The sequence below is a fragment of the Ascidiella aspersa genome, chromosome 3 (genome assembly GCF_963924565.1).
Source record: "Ascidiella aspersa chromosome 3, kaAscAspe10.2, whole genome shotgun sequence".
NCBI lineage: Eukaryota > Metazoa > Chordata > Ascidiacea > Phlebobranchia > Ascidiidae > Ascidiella > Ascidiella aspersa.
The window spans coordinates 36510457-36535159 of NC_139449.1; the positions used below are offsets into that span (position 1 = coordinate 36510457).

Below are 24703 nucleotides of genomic sequence, written 5' to 3' on the forward strand. Positions count from 1 at the left end.
AACCAGTGGGCCATGGCTCACTGGTGGGCCATAAGAACATTTGAGGTGGGCCACAGATCAATTTATTAAAAACGCTAGATTTAGTTTCATTTGTGTTACTATAATCTGTTTCGAAATATGTTCTGCTGTGTTTTGTTCTAAACCTATTTTACAGTTTTTTCCTTCATAAAACTATTGGGCCACAGAATTTTTTGCAACGTAAATGGGCCACAAAAGAAAAAAAGGTTGAGAACCACTGGTATAGTCTTTATTTGCTTCCATTTGAAGCCATTGTCGCCATTCACGTGTTAGGGCGAGGAGATATCTTCCTTTTTTGCACATCAGTTTGTAAATGATGTTTTCTTGCCCGGCGTCGATTTACCGAGATTTCTTTGAACCAAGCACGTTTTGCTTGAAGATAAATAGTTAACGTTTTGTGAGGCGGTTTGACCAGACTTGTGGCGAATTATGCCGCGGTTACTTGCTTTTCGTATTGCACAGGTGTATATTATTTATAATGTTAGTGTGTTTTTGTTTTTCCATTATATTTTTGTTATAGGTCAGCGAATTGTCCCTGGTGTAATAAGTTGTGTCTAACTTACAGTTTATTGTTTTAGTGCCTGTCAACATATCCGTGTCCTCCACTAAATTGGAACTGGATTACAACGAAACCCAGACAGTTGATTGTCAATCATTTGGATATCCGAAACCACAAGTCTTCTGGCAAAGGTAAATGTTTTTAACTATTCGTAATACCCCAAAAATAAAATGACTAATAGGGATGTTGATAATATTGCCGCGGATCCAGGATATTTTTGGGGGGAAAGTTATGAAAAAAGTCCAGATATTACGTCATTTCCTCACGCTACAAATGTATGTCTAAAGTGACGTTATAAACAAATAACCTTGGAATGCCATACAGCTAGTAGTTTAGGTTGGAGAGGTGTTTATTTCAATATGATAGCTACATAAAAAACACCATTATATCTTCCAAGTTACCCAAACGTTTATTTTTGGAATCGGTGCCGGATTTATTTATAAATTTTATAAGAATATATAAGTCAGGTATGCGATCTAAACGCTTCCCAACTTTAAGGAAAACTATAGCTTCACCACATGGGAAGAATACAATTACACCTTATAATTTCAGCAATTCGGTTAATAAATCACCTTGGTGACGTCATTTGGTATTGAGCGAAATTTCTTAAAAATAAAAAGTCGGGATTGCCACCAGAATAAAAACAAAAAGATCGGGTACTCTAATTACTAACCAAACTACATAACACTTTGGTTTCATATGTCTCGAGTCACAAAAATCATGTCTCTTTTTTAGAAATGGAGCAAATGTAACGACTGCAACCACATCTGAGGTTTTCCAAACCGTCACCCACGTGTCTGACTCACAAATTAGAAGCAGATTGACCTTCAAAGTTACAAGCGCCCATCATTCAGGGTCGTACACCTGCACAGCTACTAACACCGTAACAACCACAAAGAAGACAAGCGCTATCAGCGTGTCAAGTAATTTGTTTATGTTTCAAGAGCACTATAAAGATTCTTAAACGCGAATAGGGTTATTAGGTGGCATTACATAAAGACAAACTGTATCAAAATGTGGACAAGCTTTCGCACAACCGTGCTTCATCAGGTCAAAATATGAAAATCTACTTTAAAAAAACCTACTTTTCGATTTTCTACTTTGACCTGATGAAGCACGGTTGTGCGAAAGCTTGTCCACATTTTAAAACAATTTGTCTTTATATAGTGCCACCTTATTACCCTATTTAGATTTAGACAAATACGGCCATTTACAAAACATAAAAGCGAATGGTTCATAGTAATCATCTAAAAACGTTTGTTGCTATATTAGTCGACTTTCACATAGATCCAACCGTTTTAAATTGATAAAAACTTAGCAATAACCAGGCGGATCTTGGATTTTGTTTGAGGGGGGTCATAAAAAAAAATCATGTCTTGAAAGTCATGTCAAAACGTGACGTCACAATTGACATCATTGCGTGAAAATGTGACGTATTTTGTATATTAAAAAGACGGAAAACCCTCGGGTGCAGCGCTAAAAATGCCTTCGTATATTATAGGCTTGCTAAATAACTCAAATGCGGTCGCAATGCCACATAAGTTAACGCAAGACAATATGTTTTAAAAGCCTAGACAGCATATATGCACTGATTAGCTCAACTTAAAACTTCCCGATGTGTGTTTACCCCCTGACGCGAGATATCATAAACCTGTATGTTGTGAAACAACATATGTACACGCTTCTTCTGATTATCTCAACATTTTTTAGTCGCTCCTAACGTGCAGCTTTCATACGCGCAAGTCGCCGCCAACTACACGCAGCAGTATCCCATCGATTGCAATGCAGCTGGATGGCCGAAGCCAACAGTCACATGGAAAAGGTACTACAGTAGTGTTCTTAACCTGCTTGGCTTTCCGAATCCATAGAAAGCTAAGCGTACAATTAGGATGTCTGAATAGCTTTCTAAGGGTTTGAGCAAATCAAAGAAAAAGAAATACAACAAAAATTTTATTTCTTTATTTTTACATAATTAAGCTAATTCTTTATAGAAATGGCAACCCTGTAACGAGCGGCACTGGCGCTGCCGTTTATCAAGAAACGGTAAGCAGCAGCAGCAGCTTGAGCTCAACTGTGCGACTTTTCTTAAAGTTGGACAGCATCGAGCAAGCTGGAGATTACGTTTGTGAAGCGAACAACGAGGTTCTTACGAGGAATAAAACTTTCAAAGTTTTGGGTGAGTTTTGGTTCATTTAATTGAACTAACATTTATGCTAACCCGTAAAACGTGATATGCTATAGTTAGTTAGTTAAATAAATCGTATATATATATATATATAAAATATTAGACACAGACGTAGAGTGGTGTTACCTTTATACAGTTTTACTGAATTATATTTTAATCTTGGTTTGTCTTATTCAAAAACTCAAATCAAGTGTCACTTTGTCAACAGTGTCCATTTTTTTTAGTAGCCTATATATATATATATATGTACCTACAATTTATAAATAAAAAGTGTGTGCCTTAAGTGGTGGTGCTTGTGGACTCTCAAGTTGTACAACCGCAATACCGTATAAAGGTAACACCACTCTGTGTTTTGCACGAGAAAATCAATTCGAATTTTAATTCACTAATAATTGTCCGTATTTGTTTAAAATCTGGTGCCAGTTGACAAATTGTAATTTTAGTGTAAAGTGTCCGTGCTTTATTAGGCCAAAATAACAACAAGTAAAGCGAATTTTGTCTGCAAAAATGGCTAGTTCACTTACCTTTTTAGCGTGATAAAGGAGAATAAAATATCGCGAAAATATTCACGTGAGCGATTTGGTAAAAATTATTGGTCGGGCAAAGATAATGTTACAAAAATTCTTATATATATAAATGCTTAAGTGGGCATTAGTTTGTGTACTCTAACAATGAAGGCATCCTAAGCAATACTAAAGCGCGTAGAGCGAACCTAAACCCTGCATATTAAGGATTTCCTTGTAACAAGAGACGCTAGGGTTGGTTTTTGGTTTTGTTTTTCAGAGAAGCCGTCACGTTGCGTCGTAATGTGACGTAACTAAAGAAAACAGTTTAATAAACACCCGTTGTTGTCAAGCAAGCTTGTGCGCAAATTTGCAGCTTGAGCGTAACCTAATCGTGCAACGGATAGATTTTTTTGTTTATATTAGCACAAGTTTCAATTGAATAGGACAACAATATCCTCATATTGCCGGAAATAATGGTTTTTATAGTATTATTTAACAGAAATTTCACTTTGTAGAGTATATGAGTCCACCTTTGGGTTAACGAGACTTGCTTAAATCAGGCAAAATATACTAAAAATCCGAAAATCTTTGCAATTACTTAGTAAAAAAAAGTTGGCAAAATGTACAACGTATGGGAGGCAATGACCCCTTGATGCGCCTCTGCAAAATGCTTAAAGTGCACGGCCTAGGGCTGTCCGATGCTGGTCATTTGATTCCGATGCCGATACCCGATATTTTAGCCAAAACGAATCGCGATCTGATGCGGTACCCGATGAAGCCATTATTCTGCTCGATTATCAGACAACCCTAGCACGGTTTATTATAACATGTATTTCCCTTTTTCTCCTTATTTATTAAAATTATTTTTCCAGTTGCATCGAATGTGTCATTGACACAAACCACAGTGAAAACCGACTATAGACAAAACCAGACTGTCGTGTGCACTTCGTACGGATATCCAAAGCCGAGTGTTACTTGGAAGAGGTAATACTTGACTTTAAAACAACTAGTTGACTGTTTTACCAAGCCGTAAACATCAGTCGTCCTCAAACCGATGCTATAATGACTTAAGTTACTGTTTTTAAGGGACTTGAAAAGAGTTGGTTGATTAGAAAAAAAAACATGTTTGTGTTTTAAGGTTGAATTTATACACAAAAAAAATAGTTTTATCGATACAAAGTGTAACTAAAAAACAACGTAAAATACCAAAAACTGGAAATAAACGGTAATTTCAAATACCGTATACAATTGGATTCTAACCAACCGCAAGCAAAAAATATGACACCGTTACCTTTGATCTTGACAACCAAGGTTTTTTGCTGTTTTACACGTTCGATGTGTTTCCATTTACCTTTTATCACAAAATTGAGCTGTTTATGTCAGGTTTTGCATGTAAAATGATTAAAATGCAATATATTGCCTTTAAGTTCTTTCAAAATGACTTGTTTACAACACTGGGATCTGCACTATGTTTTTGAAAATTTATTAAACGGCAGCGCCAGTTGTTGGTTGCGTTTATTGTACGGTGATTTTTTTTAAATCTAAGAAGGCCCTTAATTATTTTAACAAAGCAAAATGGAACCGCCAGGTGAAAAACTTTGAAAACAACTGATGTACATGATTTCTTTAGCTATATACAGCTTTACAAAAATCAAACACGCACTTATTCAAATGTCCCTTTTTTCCGTTTTCTAAAGGTTCCGTTCACAATTAAGATGCAGTAAGCTTAAAATATTATATTATGATACACCGTACGTTGTCGGTTGATGTCTGCAAGAATGGAACTGTTAAACGACACTCAACCCTTATTTTGGAATGTGAGGCTAATGTAATGCCAAGATGGGCAACATAAATACTTATCTAGTAGTCTAAAGGTACTTTAATAAAGAGCATGCATGCCCCTTTCGGAATTATATGTTTACTTAGACTAAACATTTGTTAAAGGCTGAAGAATAACCGAGTAAATGTTAACCAACGTTTCGGCAATCAATTCAAGTCGCCTTCAACAATTACCAGGATAGCTTTTTTTGGTTGATATTATGCTGCCTGGTAGCAACGCTTCATATAAACCGAATTATGTTTGGTTTTATTTCCAACAGCCGTGTCCTATTAATTTATATTTAACCATTAATCTTATTATCAGAAACGGCGCCGTCGTTTCTACAATTCCATCCAACATTCATCAGAGCCACGTTGTAACCGAAGCATATAAATCAACACAGAAGCTACATCTTCGTATCACAAATGTATCAGAGAGTGGCAACTACACATGTGAAGTAGAAGCCAATTCTGCTGGTGGAATGAAAACAGCAACTGCATTGTTACAAGGTAATTTTCTACAAAGTCCGTGCTTTTCAGGATCGATGTTTAAATTGACACCAGTAAAAGAGGAATTAAACAATTGGTTAGAATAAAAAGGGAAATAAATCACTGAAGCACACTGAGGAATTTATTTTTTGATGTATGTTTTATCACATAGTATCACTTATCACGTGTATAGCTCTTTTGAAAGGTATATTTAATTGAGACTGGTGCAAATATCATCTGAACTTTTTTAAGTAAAATACTGTTTTAGAAAACATTTAGTTTTGTAAAGCTGAATTCCCATTTTTTAAAACGGTTAAGTTCCCGTGTATGTTGATACACATGAACGTTTTCTCCACAACACAAAAACACTGAACATTAAACGCTCATTTTAAAATCATGAAAATAATCAACCATTTTCAAAAAGTTGTTAAGGTGCCAAAATAAAACAAGTAACCTGAAATGTGTTATCTTTAATTTATATTAATTAAACGTTGATTTTATTTCAAAACTATTCTTAAACACTTTATTAAATATCTCTAACTGTATACATGAATTAGATGTTACATGCGTTACTTCGACTTTTGCAATATTTCTTAAAGTGAGGGTTCGTCCCACAAGATTTTAATATAATTTGTCGTCCAACAATGTGACTTGTGTTCAGTGTCGCTATTATTTTCTTGTCACAGTGTACCCGAATGCTGAGCTTACTGCCAACAATGTCTCGGTCAACTATTCGCAACTGACATCAGTGGTGTGCAAAGCTTACGGCTTCCCGAGACCAACTATTATGTGGAAGAGGTATACATGCATTGCTTCGTATATAACAGTGGTTCTCATACTATGATGCCATTACGAAATATAGATTCCTTTAAAAAAATATCTGATCCTGATTTCACTCGGGTTGTTAAACTTTGAGTTTTATTGGTAATTTACAAGCAGAAACCTGCTGCCAATATTTGTTTAAACCAGGGGTTCTTAAACTTTTTTCACCGCGGACCCCTAAAATTATTTTTGCTTCACGTGGACCTCTGTAGACAAAAAAATATTAAAAATGACGTCATAAATTGACGTCACAATCAAAAAGGCTGTCAGAAATGTGGCAGGCTAAGTAAAAAGGAGTCTAACATTCAGTGGTAAAACGTTTTATTTTTAATTAAACTCTTTTTTTTAATTTGATTACTTTTTAAACGTACACTAATATTTCAATTTGGCCTTCATGGACCCCCTGAAATTAGTTCACGGACCCCCAAGGGGTACATGGACCCCAGTTTAAGAACCCATGGTTTAAACCATACGCCTTTATATATATATTCGGACACAATAGAACGCATGCCACTGGGCACTGCTAATACGTGAGAGCCTATAGGTCGTACGTAAGCGGCTTTTTAATTTGTAGATTAAGGAAATTAACGTATTAAATTATTGCGGCTGCAATAATTATTATTCTTTCTGTGTCACTTTAATTGGACCTACAGTCGAAAATTTGTAGGTAGTGCTAAAATCGCCCTTTTGGAACAGGTTTTTTCTTGAATAAACAATTTTTTTTATAAATGGTTTCTTGAACAAAACCAGGTGGTGCGCAACGAGAGCCAAATATTACTTGGTGGTAGGCCCAATAAAGGTTAACAACCACCATGCCATAACATTTATTGTAACCTTATTTTGATTCAACATAAGCATTTCAAGAAATGGGTAAATCACAGGAATAGAGAACAAAATTGTTATAAATGTTATATTTTATATAAACAAGTTAGTATGGAGTCTAACATTCAGTGGTAAAACGTTTTAGTTTTAATTAAACTCTTTTTTTAATTTGATTACTTTTCAAACGTACACTAATATTTCAATTTGGCCTTCATGGACCCCCTGAAATTAGTTCACGGACCCCCAAGGGGTACATGGACCCCAGTTTAAGAACCCCTGGTTTAAACCATACGCCTTTTTATATATATTCGGAAGCTACAGAACGCGTGCCACTGGGCACTGCTAATAGGCGAGAGCTTAGGTCGTACGTAAGCGGCTTTTTAATTTGTAGATTAAGGAAATTAACGTGTTAAATTATTGCGGCTGCAGTAATTAATATTCTTTCTGTGCCACTTTAATTGGACCTACAGTCGAAAATTTGTAGGTAGTGCTAAAATCGCTCTTTTGCAACAGGTTTTTTCTTGAATAAACAATTTTTTTTATAAATGGTTTCTTGAACAAAACCAGGTGGTGCGCAACGAGAGCCAAATACTACTTGGTGTAAGGTCCAAAAAGGTTAACAACCACCAGGCCATAACATTTATTGTAACCTTATTTTAATTCAACATAAGCATTTCAAAAAATGGGTAAATTACAAGAATAGAGAACAAAATCATATTTTATACAAACAAGTTAGTATGCTTAACGGTTAAAGGCTAAACTAAAACTTATCTTAAAAATACATAAAACTTATCTTAATATCAGGCTCTGGGTTTAATGTTCATTTGAATTAAGTACCCGGTAATATTACCCCAGATAAGTGTTTGTAAGTGCACAACAATTTCTGACTTTACGAGTCTATCTTTTTCAGGAGTTAAACAAGATAATGTTTCAATAATTACTTGATGCCTCATATTATAATACAACAATGTGGAATCTAACTCTACAGAAAGAACATTATTGTGTCCAACAACGAAGGAGCTGTCGTCAACACCTCCGTCATTGATATGAAGGAATATTTGGTCGAAAATCGCATATACCTTAAAGTGAACACAATAAGTGAAGCGGATTCCTACATTTGTGTTGCATCCAACTCAGCAGGGACAAAGGAAGTTAGTTTAACAGTTAATGGTGAGTTGAGGCTAAGATGCGACTATTTCCAACGTAAATTTGTAATAACTTTGATTTAATTCGTATGTTAATGAGAGTTTCACGCAGTGTTTTTTAAGGTATTTTAAGCGATCAAAACTGTTTTTCAAGTTTTCTTGGCGGTATTTTAAAATATGGCCTACATTTGTAATTACAGAAGTCAATAACATAGTGTTACAAAAAAAACTAGCTTATGCAGAGGGTAAATTATAAACGCGTCGCTGAGTATAAGTCAATTGGAAATCTCGGGACTTTTGGAAACAAAGAATTATAAAATTTCTTATAGGATACCAAAGCGAAAACTTAAAAAACGGTTTTAGGTTATATTTTGAAAGCGTTTAAAAATATTAAAAAAATTAAATGTTACTTGCAACTTACTACGTTTTCAGGTGTAGTTTGTTACCGATAGACAGCATGCTTGTCAGATACGCATATATTTTTTCAAAAACTTACGGAGCAGTAAGCACTTTGCTTTACATAGCAAACATCTATTGTAAGAACTCCGTCTTAATACGGAAGCAATAGGCTTTCCTGATTAATTAGGAAATACTGAATGTGAGCATGGCTAAGGGACCCTTAACGAATGAAGCCAAATATTGTTATTTTAGACATCAAACTTGTTTTGGCGTTTTAAGGATTATATGGATTGTTTAGTCCAGGGGTGTCCAACTCAAACCTGCCGGCGTGCCAATTTTTATCCTATAACTTCTTCCCGTGCCAAGTGTAGTAATATAATTCTTTCTAATAATAAAAGCGTTTTGTTACAAATAATAAAAACGTGTAGTTATAGCAGTGCGCATTACTGCATCTAAATGTCCGTCGGTGAGCTGACTTTTTGTTTCTTCACACCAAACTTTATAGTTATGTGAATGCTAACCTCCACTACAATATAATGTTATAGTATTAGAAGTAATTGTTAGTTGTCGTGATTGCAGCGATTGTTTTATATTGTGAATAACAATGACAACTTACTGTATAAAAAATTAAGCATTTTTTAGCAATTAGCTGAATAGCAAATTAACTAATTTAGGGGGGCTTGCGTGCCATTTTTTATTTGGTCGTGTGCCACATTTGGCACGCGTGCCGCTTGTTGGACACCCCTGGTTTAGTCAAACAAAGTTTAAAAACGCTGTAAGAATATCAACGCCGAAGTATAGGTAGTATTTTGAACGTTTCGAATATCTCTTTATTCATTTGAAAATTGTGTTAAAAATAAATAAAGATGTATTCAAAACGTGCAAAATGCTTCCCACTTCTGTATGGGCTTTGATATTCTTACTGCGTTTTACTACAGCCTCCAACTTGCAACACAAGTAGTGGAACATTTGCTGTATATATTTATAATGCATTACGCTTTATATATTTTAAAACGAAGAAATGTTTTTTGGTTACACTAAGTCAGTCAGCGTTGTAATGCTACAATGCACTGCAAGACTTCCTTGTAAACATCACAATATGTTTGGCTATTTTAGTAATTCCCAAACACCCACTCATTTAATCTGCATACAAACAGCTGTTTTAAAGACATCTGTTTTTGTTTGTGATATTAATACATTGCAAAGGAAACAAGACGAGCTATACTTATCTTTTAGTGTTCGCCAACGTTTCTGTGAGCGTTACCAGCCGTGTTATGGAAGAAGGAAAAATTTATCAAATCGACTGCGTGTCATTTGGATTTCCAACGCCCATAACCAAATGGACAAGGTGCGTACTTTACAGGAAGACGATTTAAAGATTTCCAAAGAACATGTTTTCTCAACAGTTAACCTTTATTTATTTGTATTTAATCGAATTTAAGGAACTAATTTGTTTTAATTATCACTCATTTATTTAGCTTTTTTTAATTGGAAATCATCGCAGTGCAAGTGCTAGCCATATTAAATGTTTTCCATAACTATAAATGATGATTATAATTTTAACCTAAAATGTTAGCCGTAATACCAAACTACAGATCCGGCCCGAATCATGCAGTTTCGAAAAACCAAAGTTAATCGTGTTTAGCTCTACAAATGCTGAGTATATAGAAAGCCTATCCGTTACACCAATATGCCGTCATGACCAGAAATTGGGTTATTTTACCTCTTTGATGAAAATATTTTTCCGATGCATAAAATCAAACTACATTTCACATGCACCACTCAATTTAAACACGGAAAAAACACTCATAAACTGATCGAAGCCAAATTGCACACATATGTTGCGCTTTATAGACACCTAGTGGTAACAAAATAGCGCCTGCCTCGATTGGTTACATGTGATTTCCTAAAGCAGTGTTTTCAAACCTTTGTGAGCCACGGAACACTTCACGCAAGAGCATACATTTTTTTAGGACCACCCCACAAAGGTTTATAATATGCGTTAAAATAAACAACACAACAACAATGTTTTCACTTTTAGTTGATCTTTGTGCGATATCTGGGCCTATTTGTTTAATCATTAAAATGATATTCGTGCTGTACTACTTTTTTTTTTTTGGGAGGGGATAATTGTTATGCCTGATTTTGTTATATGAATATTAAGGTATGGATGATGGCGTAGACACAAAGATACAAAGCGATATGATATAACAGAAGAATGCATTTCCATATAATTCTGATCCAGATTTAGTTTATATTTTAGTTTTCGAAAATTAGAGAACCTAGAAGAAAAATGAAAAGTTCTAATTGTACATCGAATCGAATTGGAAAACACCCAAACATCTAGTTGTCCGAGTCTGCAACAATAACATCTCTTATGTTTATATAGGAAAGGCAGCGAAGTATCAACCGTAGTTTCAAGCGTCTACCAGACACGAACAACCACAACGTACAAATCCACGTCTGCGCTGAGCATCAGTTACAATGCCATCGTGCAAGCTGGGGCTTATGTGTGTGGTGCTTCTAACTTGAACTTACAAGCACAACAAGCCACGTTTCAAGCAAACGGTAATAACTCGCTTTTGTAAAAGGCAATTACGACGAGCGTTGTATGTCGGGGAGTGTTGCAGACAAGATATATCAGACTTAAGTCCCAGTTAAGTCATTGGTGTAATAAGTTAAGTTTCAAGTCCTAGTCCAAGTCATCAGTTTACCAAATTAGGGCTACGACACTTTGTAAAAATAACTAGAAGAGAAAATTGTGTTGAATTTTATGTCGTAATTAAAGTCAATCATTTGATAAGATTTAAAGAGAAAAATGTTAAACAAAAGGCATCTTCAGTCTATTATTTCGTGTATAATCGTTAAAATATGGTTGGTTGTTTAGAAGAACAAAGTACATCAACTCCACAAGTCAAAAATCTTACTTTAAATAATTACCATGTTGGAAGTTAATTCGTAATATTGTTTTATAATGTCTATAATAATTTACGTCATATATTTCTGCTAAACGGCTAGACGATGTCCAAATTGAACACGTGCTTATATTTACAGTCAAGGTCAACATTTCGCTTTCGACAACATCTTTAACTTACATCGAAGGCTCAAGATCAAAGGTCACTTGCATTTCGTTCGGATTTCCGGCGCCAACTGTGCACTGGGCAAGGTCGGTTAGAGGTCGTACCTAATAGATTTAAACATAAACAACTATTATTATTATATTATTAGCAAACACTTATCTATAAGGTTTCAGTACTGTGACACGTAATCGATTTTATAGGCAGTTTTATTTTTAAAAGGATGAGATGTTTGTCAGTACTATTTATAGTTTATTAAATAAATAGCATAAATATATCCCTCTACAACAATACTGTTAGTTCTGTTGACTCATATATGGCATAACAGACTTATTGATCCTTAAAAATGCTTCATAATTCCATAAAAATTCATTTTTTGGTTTAAAGCCTTAAAAGTTATAGCCTGTAGAAAAGGTGCCTTATTTATCGCCTATGAAATACGTAAAACGTAGATTTATGCTCTGATAAGTTTTTATCATAAAAAAATCATTTTATGTTTCATTAAATAAAATTAAACAGGGATTCAGCGAACATCACAACTCACAGCAACATGTCGATATACCAGGAAGTCACAAGCCACCAAATATTCAAGGTGGAGGTCACGTTGCATGTGACTAAGCTTAAAGTCACCGACTCCGGAGGCTACGTCTGCCACACAGACAACATTGCAGGAAAAACTTCGGCAACCGCCAATATACAAGGTAACCCTTGTCAGACTTTGAAGGTTTGGCTTTTGAGGACCACTGAGAAGTTTTATTTCCGAAATCTATTTTCTCTGGGCAAATTAAAAAAATATTTGCCGAACTTTACAATTAATCAGTGCCTTTTTACGCTAAGTTCTAGCAATCTAATGTATACCTATATAAATCTTGAAAATGAATAACGCTTTTTGTGAATTACGAACCGTTTTGTTAACTATTAAACAGAATTAAATATAGTTGAAAAACCTACAGTTAAGGGATATAGATTTAAATTTGGCGGTATACTAATTTAAAGTGCACGGATCTCTAGTGTAGCTTGATATAATGAATGTCAATGCCAAAAAGCTCGAGTAGATCGACATCATCTTGATGAAGACGTTTCGATACGGGTATCATTGTCGTGTACAAGTTCGTATCAAAACGTCTGTGTCAATACAATGTTAATTTACTATATCAAGCTATTTTATCTGAGTATGCAAAAATATTAATAGTTGGTCGTTCTATATCATCTAGCACTTTCAACCGTTGGTCAGACTGTGAAAATTACGTTTCAACCAAAGAGTTTGAATTCAAATTCTTGTTTTCACTAAGAGACTAAAAATGTCGTTGGACAAAGTAGAATTTTTGGAAAAATCCGAATTATATTAGAACTAGAATTAGAGCACACAAGCAATTCACAAATTAGATTAGAATAAGAATTAGCCGCATTTTGCTCTAATTCATTGAATTAGAAAGATAGAATTATCTAGTTGTCCAAGTATGGTCAGTATGTAGGGCTAAATTGCAGTACACAAACATTTGTATCCAATAGCTCATGAAGTTGCTATATTAATTGCTTATTCTTATGTTCACTGTACTTTTTAGGAACCATTTAGAGGCAAAGTGATGACCCGCGTATTTCGTATTGCTGTTGATGTGCTTTCTATACAAGCTAGTTTACTAGATGGCGGCTACTTAACCTAAATAAAATCGTACTGTTTCAAGAAACGAATGCTCACCGTGCTTAGCTCTACAAATGCTTAGTAAATACAGCGGCTATCCATTGCGCCGAAATGTTGTATTCTATTAATAACGCCCTCTTCTCGATCCTACTTCTACTTGATCAGACCAACGGCCTTATCTGGACTACTCGCTTTCCTTTTATTATGCGACCTTTTTGTGATGTAATAAACTAAATAGGCTAACCGTACAATCAGTAATCGGCCTGCAAGATGCCTTACAGGTACATGGATAAATCAGAGCTGTTTTGCTGTTTACAGTTGCTCCTTATATCGAGCAATCAAACGCCACCGCGAGATTCCAGCAAACTCAATCTTTCTCTTGTGCGTTCTCTTCGGATTCGGCGCCCAATGTGCATTGGAGCGTGAACAACGGACCAATCACAGAAGCGGACACCTCGCTCACAGAAATCTCAACTCACAGCACCGAGACACAAACAATATCAAGACTAACAACGCACAGCTCGATAATTTACGGCCAAAACGCCAGTGTTCAATGCTGGGCGGTGAATTTATTGGGACAATCAAAGAAAAATATGCAACTAATGAACAAAGGTAAGCCGTAAGCGTAACTATTGTTTGGGTTTATCAATGACTTGACCTTAGTGCACATAAGTTACAGTTTTCAAATGACTCTACTTGACTTCAGTATTTTGGGCAAACGACTTAACTTGGGCTTAGGTAATTGTGTCAAATACCCTGGGTTAAAATTAGGTGTTTTCTTGGGTTGAACTTACGTGTAAAATTTTTAAACAAAAATTGGGTTATTTATCACAAATTTTTCACGTTTAAACCCATTGCTTTCTATATGTTGCTATAATTGGTATTGTTAGTTAAAATACTGCTCATTATCGGGAGAGCTTTTGTATTTCAATAGTTTACCATTTTATTTGTATGCCAAAGACCGGAAATTGACTTGCCCCTAATTTTACCTAAGAGGGACTTGACTTGTACAATTTGTGACCTAGACTGGGACTTGTAAATTATGCACAATTCTTGACTTGGACTTGAGGTATTTCGCAAATGACTTAATTGGTATTGGTTATTTTTAAATGACTGGTTTACAACCCTGTTCATTTCAGACCTCCGAATCCAGCAGAAACAGTACTACACTCACCACAACCAGTCGATGAGCTACGAAGCAGCTTCCAAGCATTGCACAGAAGCGGGTGGTTGGCTGCCAACAATAGCTTTCCTTAATTCAACCAAATGGGCTCCTAAGCTTTCTGGTGTGATGCAAATGTGGGCTCAAAGCACAGGTACACGTAATGTTCGGATTCTAATACATTTTGCAATACCTGTAAGGGTCGGGATTTAACTATTTAACAATAGAATCTAACATCAGGTCTCGCTAACAACTTGTTTAACATCAGGTCTCGCTAACAACTTGTTTAGCAATACCAAATAAGCACAGGTAAATACAGTGGCCTCATTCCAATCTTTTTGTATTGGAATCCTTAGGACCATGTCTCGCTAACAACATGTTTATGAACTTCACAATTTTTGAAATAAGGCAAATATTCAGCAATCCAATCATAGGGGTGTCATATAACTCATCGATCCACAATACATGGTTGGAAAATATTCCACCATTTGCTATTCCAACTTTACAAGCTACACAGTTTGTTACCAAATTAGTTTCGAAATTTGGTACTGCGCATGCGCTCTTCGGACGCGGAACTCGGGTAGTTTTACGTAGTCTTACTCGAGTCCCGAGTCCGACTCCAGCAAAACAAACCGACTCTGTCGAGTCCCAGCTTCGACTCCGGAGCCCTGCTGGTAGCAACAGTACAATCAATATGATATTTCTTAAACAACGTTTTTCTTCCACAGCCAACATTACGACTGATGGCAACGAAAGTACTTGTACAGTTATGACACTAATCGTTAACATCACAACTGATCAGACGGGGTTCATCAACACAAACTGCTCAACCCCCCAACAACATGTTTGCTTATTCAGTGGTAAGTCCTACCATGGGTTCCTAGCGAAAGTTTGCTTTAGGATTTTTAACCTGTGAGCTATTAACCAGCATTTGGTCACGCACAGAAGTGTAGTATCGTTGTCTTTTACAAACAAACTGTAATAAAATTTCCATCTCTATATGGATACGCTAATATGCTTTTCGAATGTTTTTTTAAATCTATGCAGTGTACAATTCTAAAAGCTTTGGTGTCCTTTGTTGTCTGTAATCGATACTTATTTATAAAATTATTCTTCTATCAAAGAGATTCTTAGCAGCTGTTTTGGCGACTGAATTGTTAGTTTGTAATATTGGTTTATGTCATTTTTTTCATGATAAAATTTTAAAAACAAAGCCATGAATGGATAAACGCGAACATAGATAAAAAGAAAATCACTGAAATTAACTTTCGAGTATATCAAGTTTATTGTGACCTCATGTTACCGAAGACCTCTAACTCCACACACCTCATATGAAATCAACATTTTTAGACACGCAGATTCTCGAAACCAGCAACTGTTACTCGGATCGCATCACCCTGACTTGGAAAGACACCACATCAAACAAAGGCAACATAACCTACCTCGTCAAGGCCAACCGTAACCAGAACGACATTACTGTGAAGAACACCCAGCAATCGACCAGCAATCACATGTACACCAATGTGGTCAACGGACTGGTGGCAGATAAATCGTACCTACTATCGGTAAGCTTAGAATTGTCCAGTAAAGTGTTCTACGAAATTATATTTACATATTTTCGCATAATAAAAGTTGTATAAACACATAGTTAGTTAAACTGAGCGTTATTTGCAATTTTTATTATCCCAGGTGGTATACAAAAACAATCGGATATCGGTTCGCCAAAAAAATCGGTTTTTATATCGGTTTTAAAAGCGATATAGGTCGAACTCTTGTACACAAGTAAAACTCATAGTTAAAAACATGGGTAAAAACAATGAATTTCATTCATTCGAATTAAGGAACTGATGGTGCCACTTGGCGAAATATATTTTCCTTTTAAACAAAACGTCTGATCCTGTTTTTACTCATGTTTTTAACTATGAGTTTTACTTGTTAATATACGCGTCAGCGGAGCAGTGATCGACTGGCTAAAACCTGCCGTCGATGGTTTTCGATTCTATAAAGATACACCCTATGTTCTATAAAGATACACCCTATGTTCTATAAAGATACACCCTATTGTCTACTCTAGTACACAAGGTGTCAGTCAGCCTTACCAGGATTATAGTATAAGGCCAGACTAGACCGGTATAACCGGACGCCGTGAGTTCGAAGCTTACCACAGGCTAGTTGTTTTTCTAGCCTGGGATTACTTGCACGCAACCCTGACCAGGCTGATTGATCTCGGTAAACCTCTCCGAAGGCATCTTGTGTACTATAATGTGTGCCGTTATTGTTGGTCAGTACGATTCTTGTTACATGTATTAATCAATACGCTTGTAAGCCTCCCAATAATTGGTTGTTTAAGTAATTATTATCAAATGTCTATCACTTATAGGGTTCTTCAGCACCTAAAGCTAGTCAGCAAATAAATTCTGGCAGATTATTTCAACGCCGAAATAAACTTATTTACGTATAATTTTTTCGAAAACAAATTTTACCACCGTCTTAAAACCGGTCTATATTTTTTAAATTTTGAAAAAAAAATAATATTCGAAAAAATATTAATATTCGCCATAAAAATCAAATTAAAAATTTCTTTATTTGCTGCAAGAAAACTGGTGAATACCGAAGCCTCCAAAACACCACTGCCGTCCAACAACAGAATGTAGCCGCGACCTGCCATAATATTGTTAACACACTATAATACTATAACGTGTGTCGTTATCGTTGGTGTGGAAGAGCTTAATTACAAAATACACATTGTATATATGTGTATTTCAGTCAATCTCTTGTTACTCCTATTCGATACCAAATCACGTCATCACTGTGATAAAACAATTTGAGCTGGAAAATATATTTCCACGTTGTTAAACCAAAATTTGCCTTAGCGTTAGCATGCTATTCACTATTTCCTTAATTTTTTTAATTTGGAAAATGTTTAGTAATTCCTAAAACGCCTAAATTAATTTGGTATCGAGTATCTGCTCCGATCCGATATTTCCCGACATTCTTACTAACAATGCCATTACTGGCTTAATGCTCATGTTGTCCTCCATGAATGTTTGGAATTAATCAATACGCTTGTAAGCCTAAATAAATCCTTGAATAGGGTTTATTTAAAACTAAAGTCTTGTCTATCCAGGTCTCTCTATTTCCTGACGTTTCCAAGTTAACCGGATCTACAGCGACCATCACAGCTCAAACTTCCAGCATTTTCCAAAACGTCACCGGCAAGATGGTCACGTGGTCAGAAACCTACTGTAACGTCACAATCACGGTTCCACAGTCGGCTCTTGTACACGTCAGCGCAGTTAAGGTGGGAAACGTAAATAGATTAGTCCTGAAATGCAGGCTTGTAAACAAGTCATTTTGAAATGACTTAAGTCCAAGTCACGTCTTTTTGAATAAATAACAAGTCAAGTCCCAGTCAAGTCATAATGAGAGCAAGTCAACTTCAAGCCACGTCCTTGTCGTAAAAATAAAACCTTAAACTATTTGAATTTTTAAACTCGTACGATTATGAGCAATAACTGAACTAAAAAATGAGAAAATCGCAACACAGCTCGAGCAAATTGTTATATGTTCAAAAAATTGGACAAATAGCTCAATTTTATTGAAAAAGACTTCACTTCATTTCAACAAAAGTGATTTGCCCGAAAGACTTAAGTCAAGTCAAGTTATTTAAAAACAGTGACTTAAGAACACTTAAGTCAAATGATTGTCTTAAGGCATTTCAACCTTGCTGAAAAGTCAGGGGCGATTTTTACTTAGCCAAAACAAGTAGCTTTTTGCGTTTTAGGCCTAAACATTAGTTTTCAAGGAACAATAGTGTTCCACGGTTCACCGGTTTTAAATCACTAACCTGCTGCACATTTATAAAACTGCTGACATTTCTACAACAACTAAAATTTTGAGGTTCAACATATTGGTTAAACGCTAGGACAACAATTTGAAGTTTCTGGCTGATATAATTTGTTCAAGTATGTTACATAAAGTGAACTTTTGACGAGGGATGTCCAAACTTGACATTCCGATACCGATAACCGATATTTTGAACAAGAGTATCGCGATCCGATAATCAGGTGGCACTGTATAAAGACAACTGTATTAAATTCTCGCCAAGCTTTCACACAACCGCGCTTCATTTCTACTTTGACTTAATAAAGCACGGTTATGCTAAAGCTTGTCTAAATTTGTCTTTATATAGTGCCACCCAAAATATATACTGATATCTCACTTCTAGCGATATCCGATACTTGACATTTTATTCCGATACCGATATTTTGGACAAAGAGTATCGGGTCCGATCCGATACAAATGACGTCATTGTCATGCTCACGGAATATTTTTATTTTGCTAAAAAAGTAACTTTTGCGTTTTTAGCCCTGTATAATGCCCGTCTTCGGATAAATCCGAAGGCAAGACCTACTGGTTTCTAGGGATGTCCAATAATATCAGATTACTGAAATTACTCATTAATCTGCTGCCTATTAAGAAAACTGACTCGACCCAGTGTTTTTTTAAGGTGTTTTTTAAATTTCTCCAGCGGTATTTAAATGAAACACTTGCGGTCTCTTAAAACTACTTAGCGGTCACCCAAACCAAACCTTAAAAAAACCCTGGACTAGGCCAACAAGAATTTTGAGGTTAAACATTTTGGTTAAATGCCTGGATAACTGTTTTTGGTTTCTGGCGGACATAATTTGTTTAATTTTTTACATAAAGTGTACTTTTGACTAGGGGTTTCAAACTTGACATTTTGTCCGATATTTTGAACAAAAGTGCCGCGATCCGACCTGATACCCAAACACGTCATAACTAAGCGCAAATATGCAAATTAGTTTAAATTAAAACTTAAATTGCAATTCTAAGGGATTCTTTCCATGTCCTTAGATCAAAAAATTGCTTTGGCGTTATGAAGTTAAGTAACCTCCAGTTTTTAATATTTTATAAATTTAACGTTTGAGGTGAAATCTCCGTTTGATCTCAAATCAAGGTCTGTATTCCTGTATTAATTTGATACCGGACCGGCTTCGTACACCTTAGCATCAGACGAGTATCAGTACTACAGGTTGGTATCGGGTATCTGCTCCGATCCGATATTATCGGACATCCCTAGTTTTAACAAGGCTGCGGAGTCGGACTCGGGACTCGAGTAAGACCACCTAAAACTACCCGAGTCCCGAGTCCGACGTGCGCATGCGCAGTACCAAATTTTGAAACTGATGTTGCCGCCAACTGTAAATTTTGAAGGCATATGGAGAATATTTTCTAACCACGTATTGTGAATGGAGGAAATATATGACACCCCTGTAAGTGGATTGCTAAATATCCACCTTATTTCGTTACATAAGTTGGTCTCGGGACTCGGGAGTCGGACTCGGGGTATTTTTAACCGACTCCGCAGTCCTGCTTTTAACATTAGCAAAAATATGTTTCTTTGGTTTGTATAGATTCGCTTCAAGGAGACGCTCACCTCAGCGTTTAACAGAACTAACAGAACGGCGATCCCCGAACTGAACATTAAAGCTTCGGGGATAATCCAGCATCAGCTGAATCTGGTCGAGGGACAGGTCATTAAAGCTACTTTTATCCCTGTTACATCGACTTGCAAAAACCCGGTTCTGGATGTGATTGGAGAATGCAAGGTTGTTAGAGGTAAAGCTTAACATTTTTAAAGTAAAATAAATTTTACCAGGAAAAAGCTTGTGTCCAAAATGCTACTATCTTTACAAAACATCTATGTTGAAAATGAATAAAGATTAATTGGAAACGTTTAAAATGCTCCTACTTCTCTATGGTTTGATGTTCGTACTACGTTTTAAAAGCATTTTGCCGCCTTTTGAAGATTTAAGACTCAACGCTCTTTCATTTAAATAAGATTTATCGTATTTTCCGTGTTCTTTCAACAACATATTTCCACAGAACCGCTTTCACAAATATAATAACCATAATAATCGTTAAGGTTCGCATTGAAATCGTTCGAAGGCGATTTTTTTTGGTTGACACCGTCTTATAAATGAGACACAAAACGTTGTTTTACACCCTTGGTACTGTTTGTTATTATTTAATGTGCATTTTTCACTATTTTGTGATTTTTTACTCTATAAAATTATTCCAGGATTAACGCAAGGACATTGGTATTTACAGAAGTGAATGATATAACTGTTTTTGTAGGTTTTGCCTTTCTAACCTTTTGTGATGCAAAGCACAAATGGACTTGATTTAAATTAAATTTATCGTATTTTACGTGTTCTTTTAACAAAATATTTACACAGAACCTTAACGCTTTCACAAATATAGTAACTAATACGTGTTGGGGTACGCACTAAACGTTTAAAGGCACATCCTGCTGCTTATAACTTCGTCTCAAAAGAGATAAACAACGCCCTTAGACTGTTTTAAACTCTTGTCACTTATAGACTTCAGTGTGCATTTTACTACAGGTCTATAAAATTCTCACAAGGTTAACGTAAATACATTGATATTTGCAGAGGTAAAACCAATGCCATCAGGTAATATGTGGTTGCACAACTGTTTTATAGGGATTGCTTATCTAACTTTGCCGCCATTTTGTGATGCAAAGCATGAAAATCAACATTTTAAATGATATTTATCGTATTTTCAGTGTTCGTTTAACAAAAATATTTACACAGAACCTCAACGCTTTCACAAATATAGTAACTAATACGTATTGGGCTACGCATTAAAAACGTTTAAAAGACGACTGTTTTCTTAAATCCATCTTAAATTAAGGCCCTAGGCTGTTTGGAACTCCAGACTTGAGTGTGCATCTAACTGGAGTTCTATGAAACTACCACAGGGTTAACGCAAGGACACTAATATTTGCAGAAGCCCAACCAACGCCATCAGGTAATGGTGGTGGTGGTGGTGGTGGTAAAGAAGAAGGCGGTGGTACAACTGTCGGGTTGGCTGTTGGTATCTCAGTCCTTATCCTGGTCGTTTTTGCTATGGTGGCTGGCTTCCTCATATACACGTGAGTTATAGTCGGACAGGGGCGGTTCTAGGGGAAAGGCAGGTGTGCCCGTCGTACCTTAATAAGTTAGAAGCAAGTTAAACTTAATCAGGTGCTTGATTTAAAATTGTTCGTCCGTCAAATATTTATTTGCACATTGTAGGAATATTTGCCGGAGAACAATTTTATAATTGATACAATGTCTGACAACAACAGTATATTCATTAGTTCCATCTCAATTTTAAGGAATTGATAATACCGCTTAAGCGAAATATATTCGTTTTAAAGAAATGTGTGATCCCGCATATTTACAAGAATACAAAATTACTTTTATACCGATCCACTCTTTTTCAGAAAACGCATGGGCACGTGGAAACTGCAACGACTTTCAAATGACCTTAACAGAGTCCACGTGGAAAGGCAGGAAGGAGGTAACGCTTTACATTTTTATGTTGAGAGGATTATTTAGGGATGAATGTTTGGCAGTGTTGTAATGACTTAAGTCAATGACTTGACTAAAGTCTTTTGGACAAAATGACTTCACTTGATTTAAGCCTTTTGAATAAAATGATGTTAAAATGAAATGCCTAATTAGGTATTTTTATTATAAAATTTGGTGATTCATCTTATTTTTTCCGCACAAAACAATTTGCTTGTCGTATGCTGCGTTTTGTGTTAGATATTGCTCATAAATAATCGAACGAGTTTACTGATTCAAGGAGTTCAAATGAAATTAATCGCTCTAATTATGACTTGACTGGAACTTAAAACAAAATTTGGTTCGTACACTTTCAACTTCTGGTATCTACTTTTAAGCATTTTTCTTAATCGGTGATAGTAATGTTTGTTTTGTGTTTTGAAAACCTTACTGTTGCAAATTTTAAAACACTGCAACAAAATAAACTAATAGTCTAATTTGAGTTTAAAACATAATCTATATATAGATTAAAATAAAATAAACATATTACAGTAGCCGTAGGACATTCATTTTTTTGTAGAATACGTTTCACCGCTGAACAAAATCAACACGATGGAACGGACCCAGATAACAGCTGAAGAGTTGGAGGAATTTTACCGAAGCAGTTTGTGCAGCGAACACGCCAAGCTGAAGGAACAGTTTAACGTAAATATTTTTCAAATGAAAAATGCGATATGTTATCTAAGGCTTTGTAATAGTACTTTCATATCAGCAATTATTTTAGTTTAAAAAAATATCCCATATTTAGCTGCACCGTACCGCTATAGTGGCACGATTAATATGGACCAGTGCTTTTCAACTTTTATAATTTCCATCCGCACTTCTTTATTTGGGAAAATTTTCATCTGCACGAAACAAGCACAGTAAGTTTGCAACCTTTAGTTTTATTGGAGAAATAACAATGAAAAGGTTTGTGTATTGAAACCGTGTGCCTAAGCCTTGACCGATATAAAATAGATAGCTTAAGCTGCAATGAACCACGAGACTACGAGACTATATTATTGAATCTGTAACGCATAAGTTGCGCACCAGCTTATTTGATTACTATATTCCACATGATAAAAAATAATAACATGCACGATTTTCATCCGCACATTTATCTGCACGACGTTTGTCATCCGCATTATAATTATTTTCATCCACATAAGTGCGTACCACCCCACGGGTTGAAAAGCACCGATATAGAGTAACTAAGATCAATTCAATCTGGCCGCTTACCGAGGCGGGTTCACATGGCCATGCCCTTTCAGCTTTTTAAAACGCTTGTTTAATTTCGAGTAACACTATTTTATTCAGAAAATCAAACAAATCACCAAGGGCTTTGCAACCAGCTTCTACAAAGATTCAAAAGTGTCTTTACAAAACCGTTACCGAAACATAATACCATGTGAGTATTATGTCAAGTGGTAGAATACATGAGAACGCTACAATAACAAGTATGTCTGCGTCCACGGTTGAAATAACCAAAAGCTAGTCAGCAAATAATTTCTGGCAGATTATTTCAACATCAAAATAAACTTAATTACGTATATTTTTTTCGAAAAAAATATACGTAATTAAGTTTATTTTGATGTTGAAATAATCTGCCAGAAATTATTTGCTGACTAGCTTTTGGTGTTGAAATACCAGTAAGCCTGTTACATGCACCTTTTGAAACCAGATTAAAATTTAATCCATTACAGCGTCGTAATTACATGTTACAACTTCAATGGAAAGGTGCCACGTCTCACTCGTTAGCTTTCTAAGTTAACAAATCTCCAATAAATTTGTCTAATGTCAGTCATGAAATACCAATAAAAACAAATGCAAATATCCGCTTGGTACTAAAATGTTAATTAAAGTCTGCCGTTCTCAGAGCCGTCAATTCCATTTTAGGAAAACCAAGTAACTTGTATTTAATTATCCAGACTAGCCTCCATTAAATGTTTAGCAACTTACACTTTCAGGTACTAGTAAATTGGATATTTTTGTAAAAACATCTCCCAGTACGTTATTAAAAAAAATATTGGACTGGTTGCTGTGAACAAAACAGTCAGTAAAGCGGTTGATTTAGCAAAAATGTTGACCACTGATTTAAACTCAATCAATTTAGTTTAAAAAGTTCATTACCAAACGACAATCGCATACGGTGCAGAGCTCAAAATTAACATGAAATAACAAAGGACAAGTGCTCGAAATCAAAATAATACTGGTTTAAAAAGCCGCGTTTTGCGATATTTCCTAGACGACCACAATATGGTTAAATTACAAGCTAACACCGATGATGGAAACACTTACATCAACGCGTCGGAAGTAGAGGTGAGTTGCAAGGTTTGCGATAATATCGGATCGGAGCCGATACACGATGCAAAGTGGTATTCGTCCGATACTAGGGCGACATCGGTGCCGACCCGATACCAAGTTAATATAGGAATATGAGCCATGAGTTGAAATCCAACGCAGTTAATTTTTATAATTAAATGTTGAATTTTTTAAGCAATAGTAGACTAACAATTACAATAACTCAACTACACCAAGCTGAGGCAAAGCGTAATCAAATAACCGAACTTTTTTTTAATATTTAATATTAACTTAAATATGTTTTTTTAATATTGAATATTAACTTAAATGTTCATTTTTT

General features: G+C 35.6%; 1 protein-coding gene across 1 annotated transcript in view; it reads left to right on the forward strand.

Annotated features, from left to right (window-relative positions):
- Positions 1-24703, forward strand: part of LOC146162779 (uncharacterized) — a 42890-nt gene that overhangs the window by 5964 nt on the left and 12223 nt on the right. Inside the window, exons 9-31 of the mRNA XM_083384122.1 lie at positions 597-708; positions 1313-1500; positions 2288-2399; positions 2569-2753; positions 4141-4252; positions 5412-5596; positions 6262-6373; positions 8208-8389; positions 10000-10111; positions 11153-11331; positions 11818-11929; positions 12360-12541; positions 13801-14094; positions 14622-14798; positions 15373-15504; positions 15995-16209; positions 17772-17945; positions 20083-20287; positions 21482-21626; positions 21960-22036; positions 22604-22728; positions 23380-23470; positions 24308-24381. Of these exons, the coding sequence (XP_083240248.1) occupies positions 597-708; positions 1313-1500; positions 2288-2399; positions 2569-2753; positions 4141-4252; positions 5412-5596; positions 6262-6373; positions 8208-8389; positions 10000-10111; positions 11153-11331; positions 11818-11929; positions 12360-12541; positions 13801-14094; positions 14622-14798; positions 15373-15504; positions 15995-16209; positions 17772-17945; positions 20083-20287; positions 21482-21626; positions 21960-22036; positions 22604-22728; positions 23380-23470; positions 24308-24381 (3482 nt within the window). The remainder of the gene's footprint in view (positions 1-596; positions 709-1312; positions 1501-2287; positions 2400-2568; positions 2754-4140; positions 4253-5411; positions 5597-6261; positions 6374-8207; positions 8390-9999; positions 10112-11152; positions 11332-11817; positions 11930-12359; positions 12542-13800; positions 14095-14621; positions 14799-15372; positions 15505-15994; positions 16210-17771; positions 17946-20082; positions 20288-21481; positions 21627-21959; positions 22037-22603; positions 22729-23379; positions 23471-24307; positions 24382-24703) is intronic.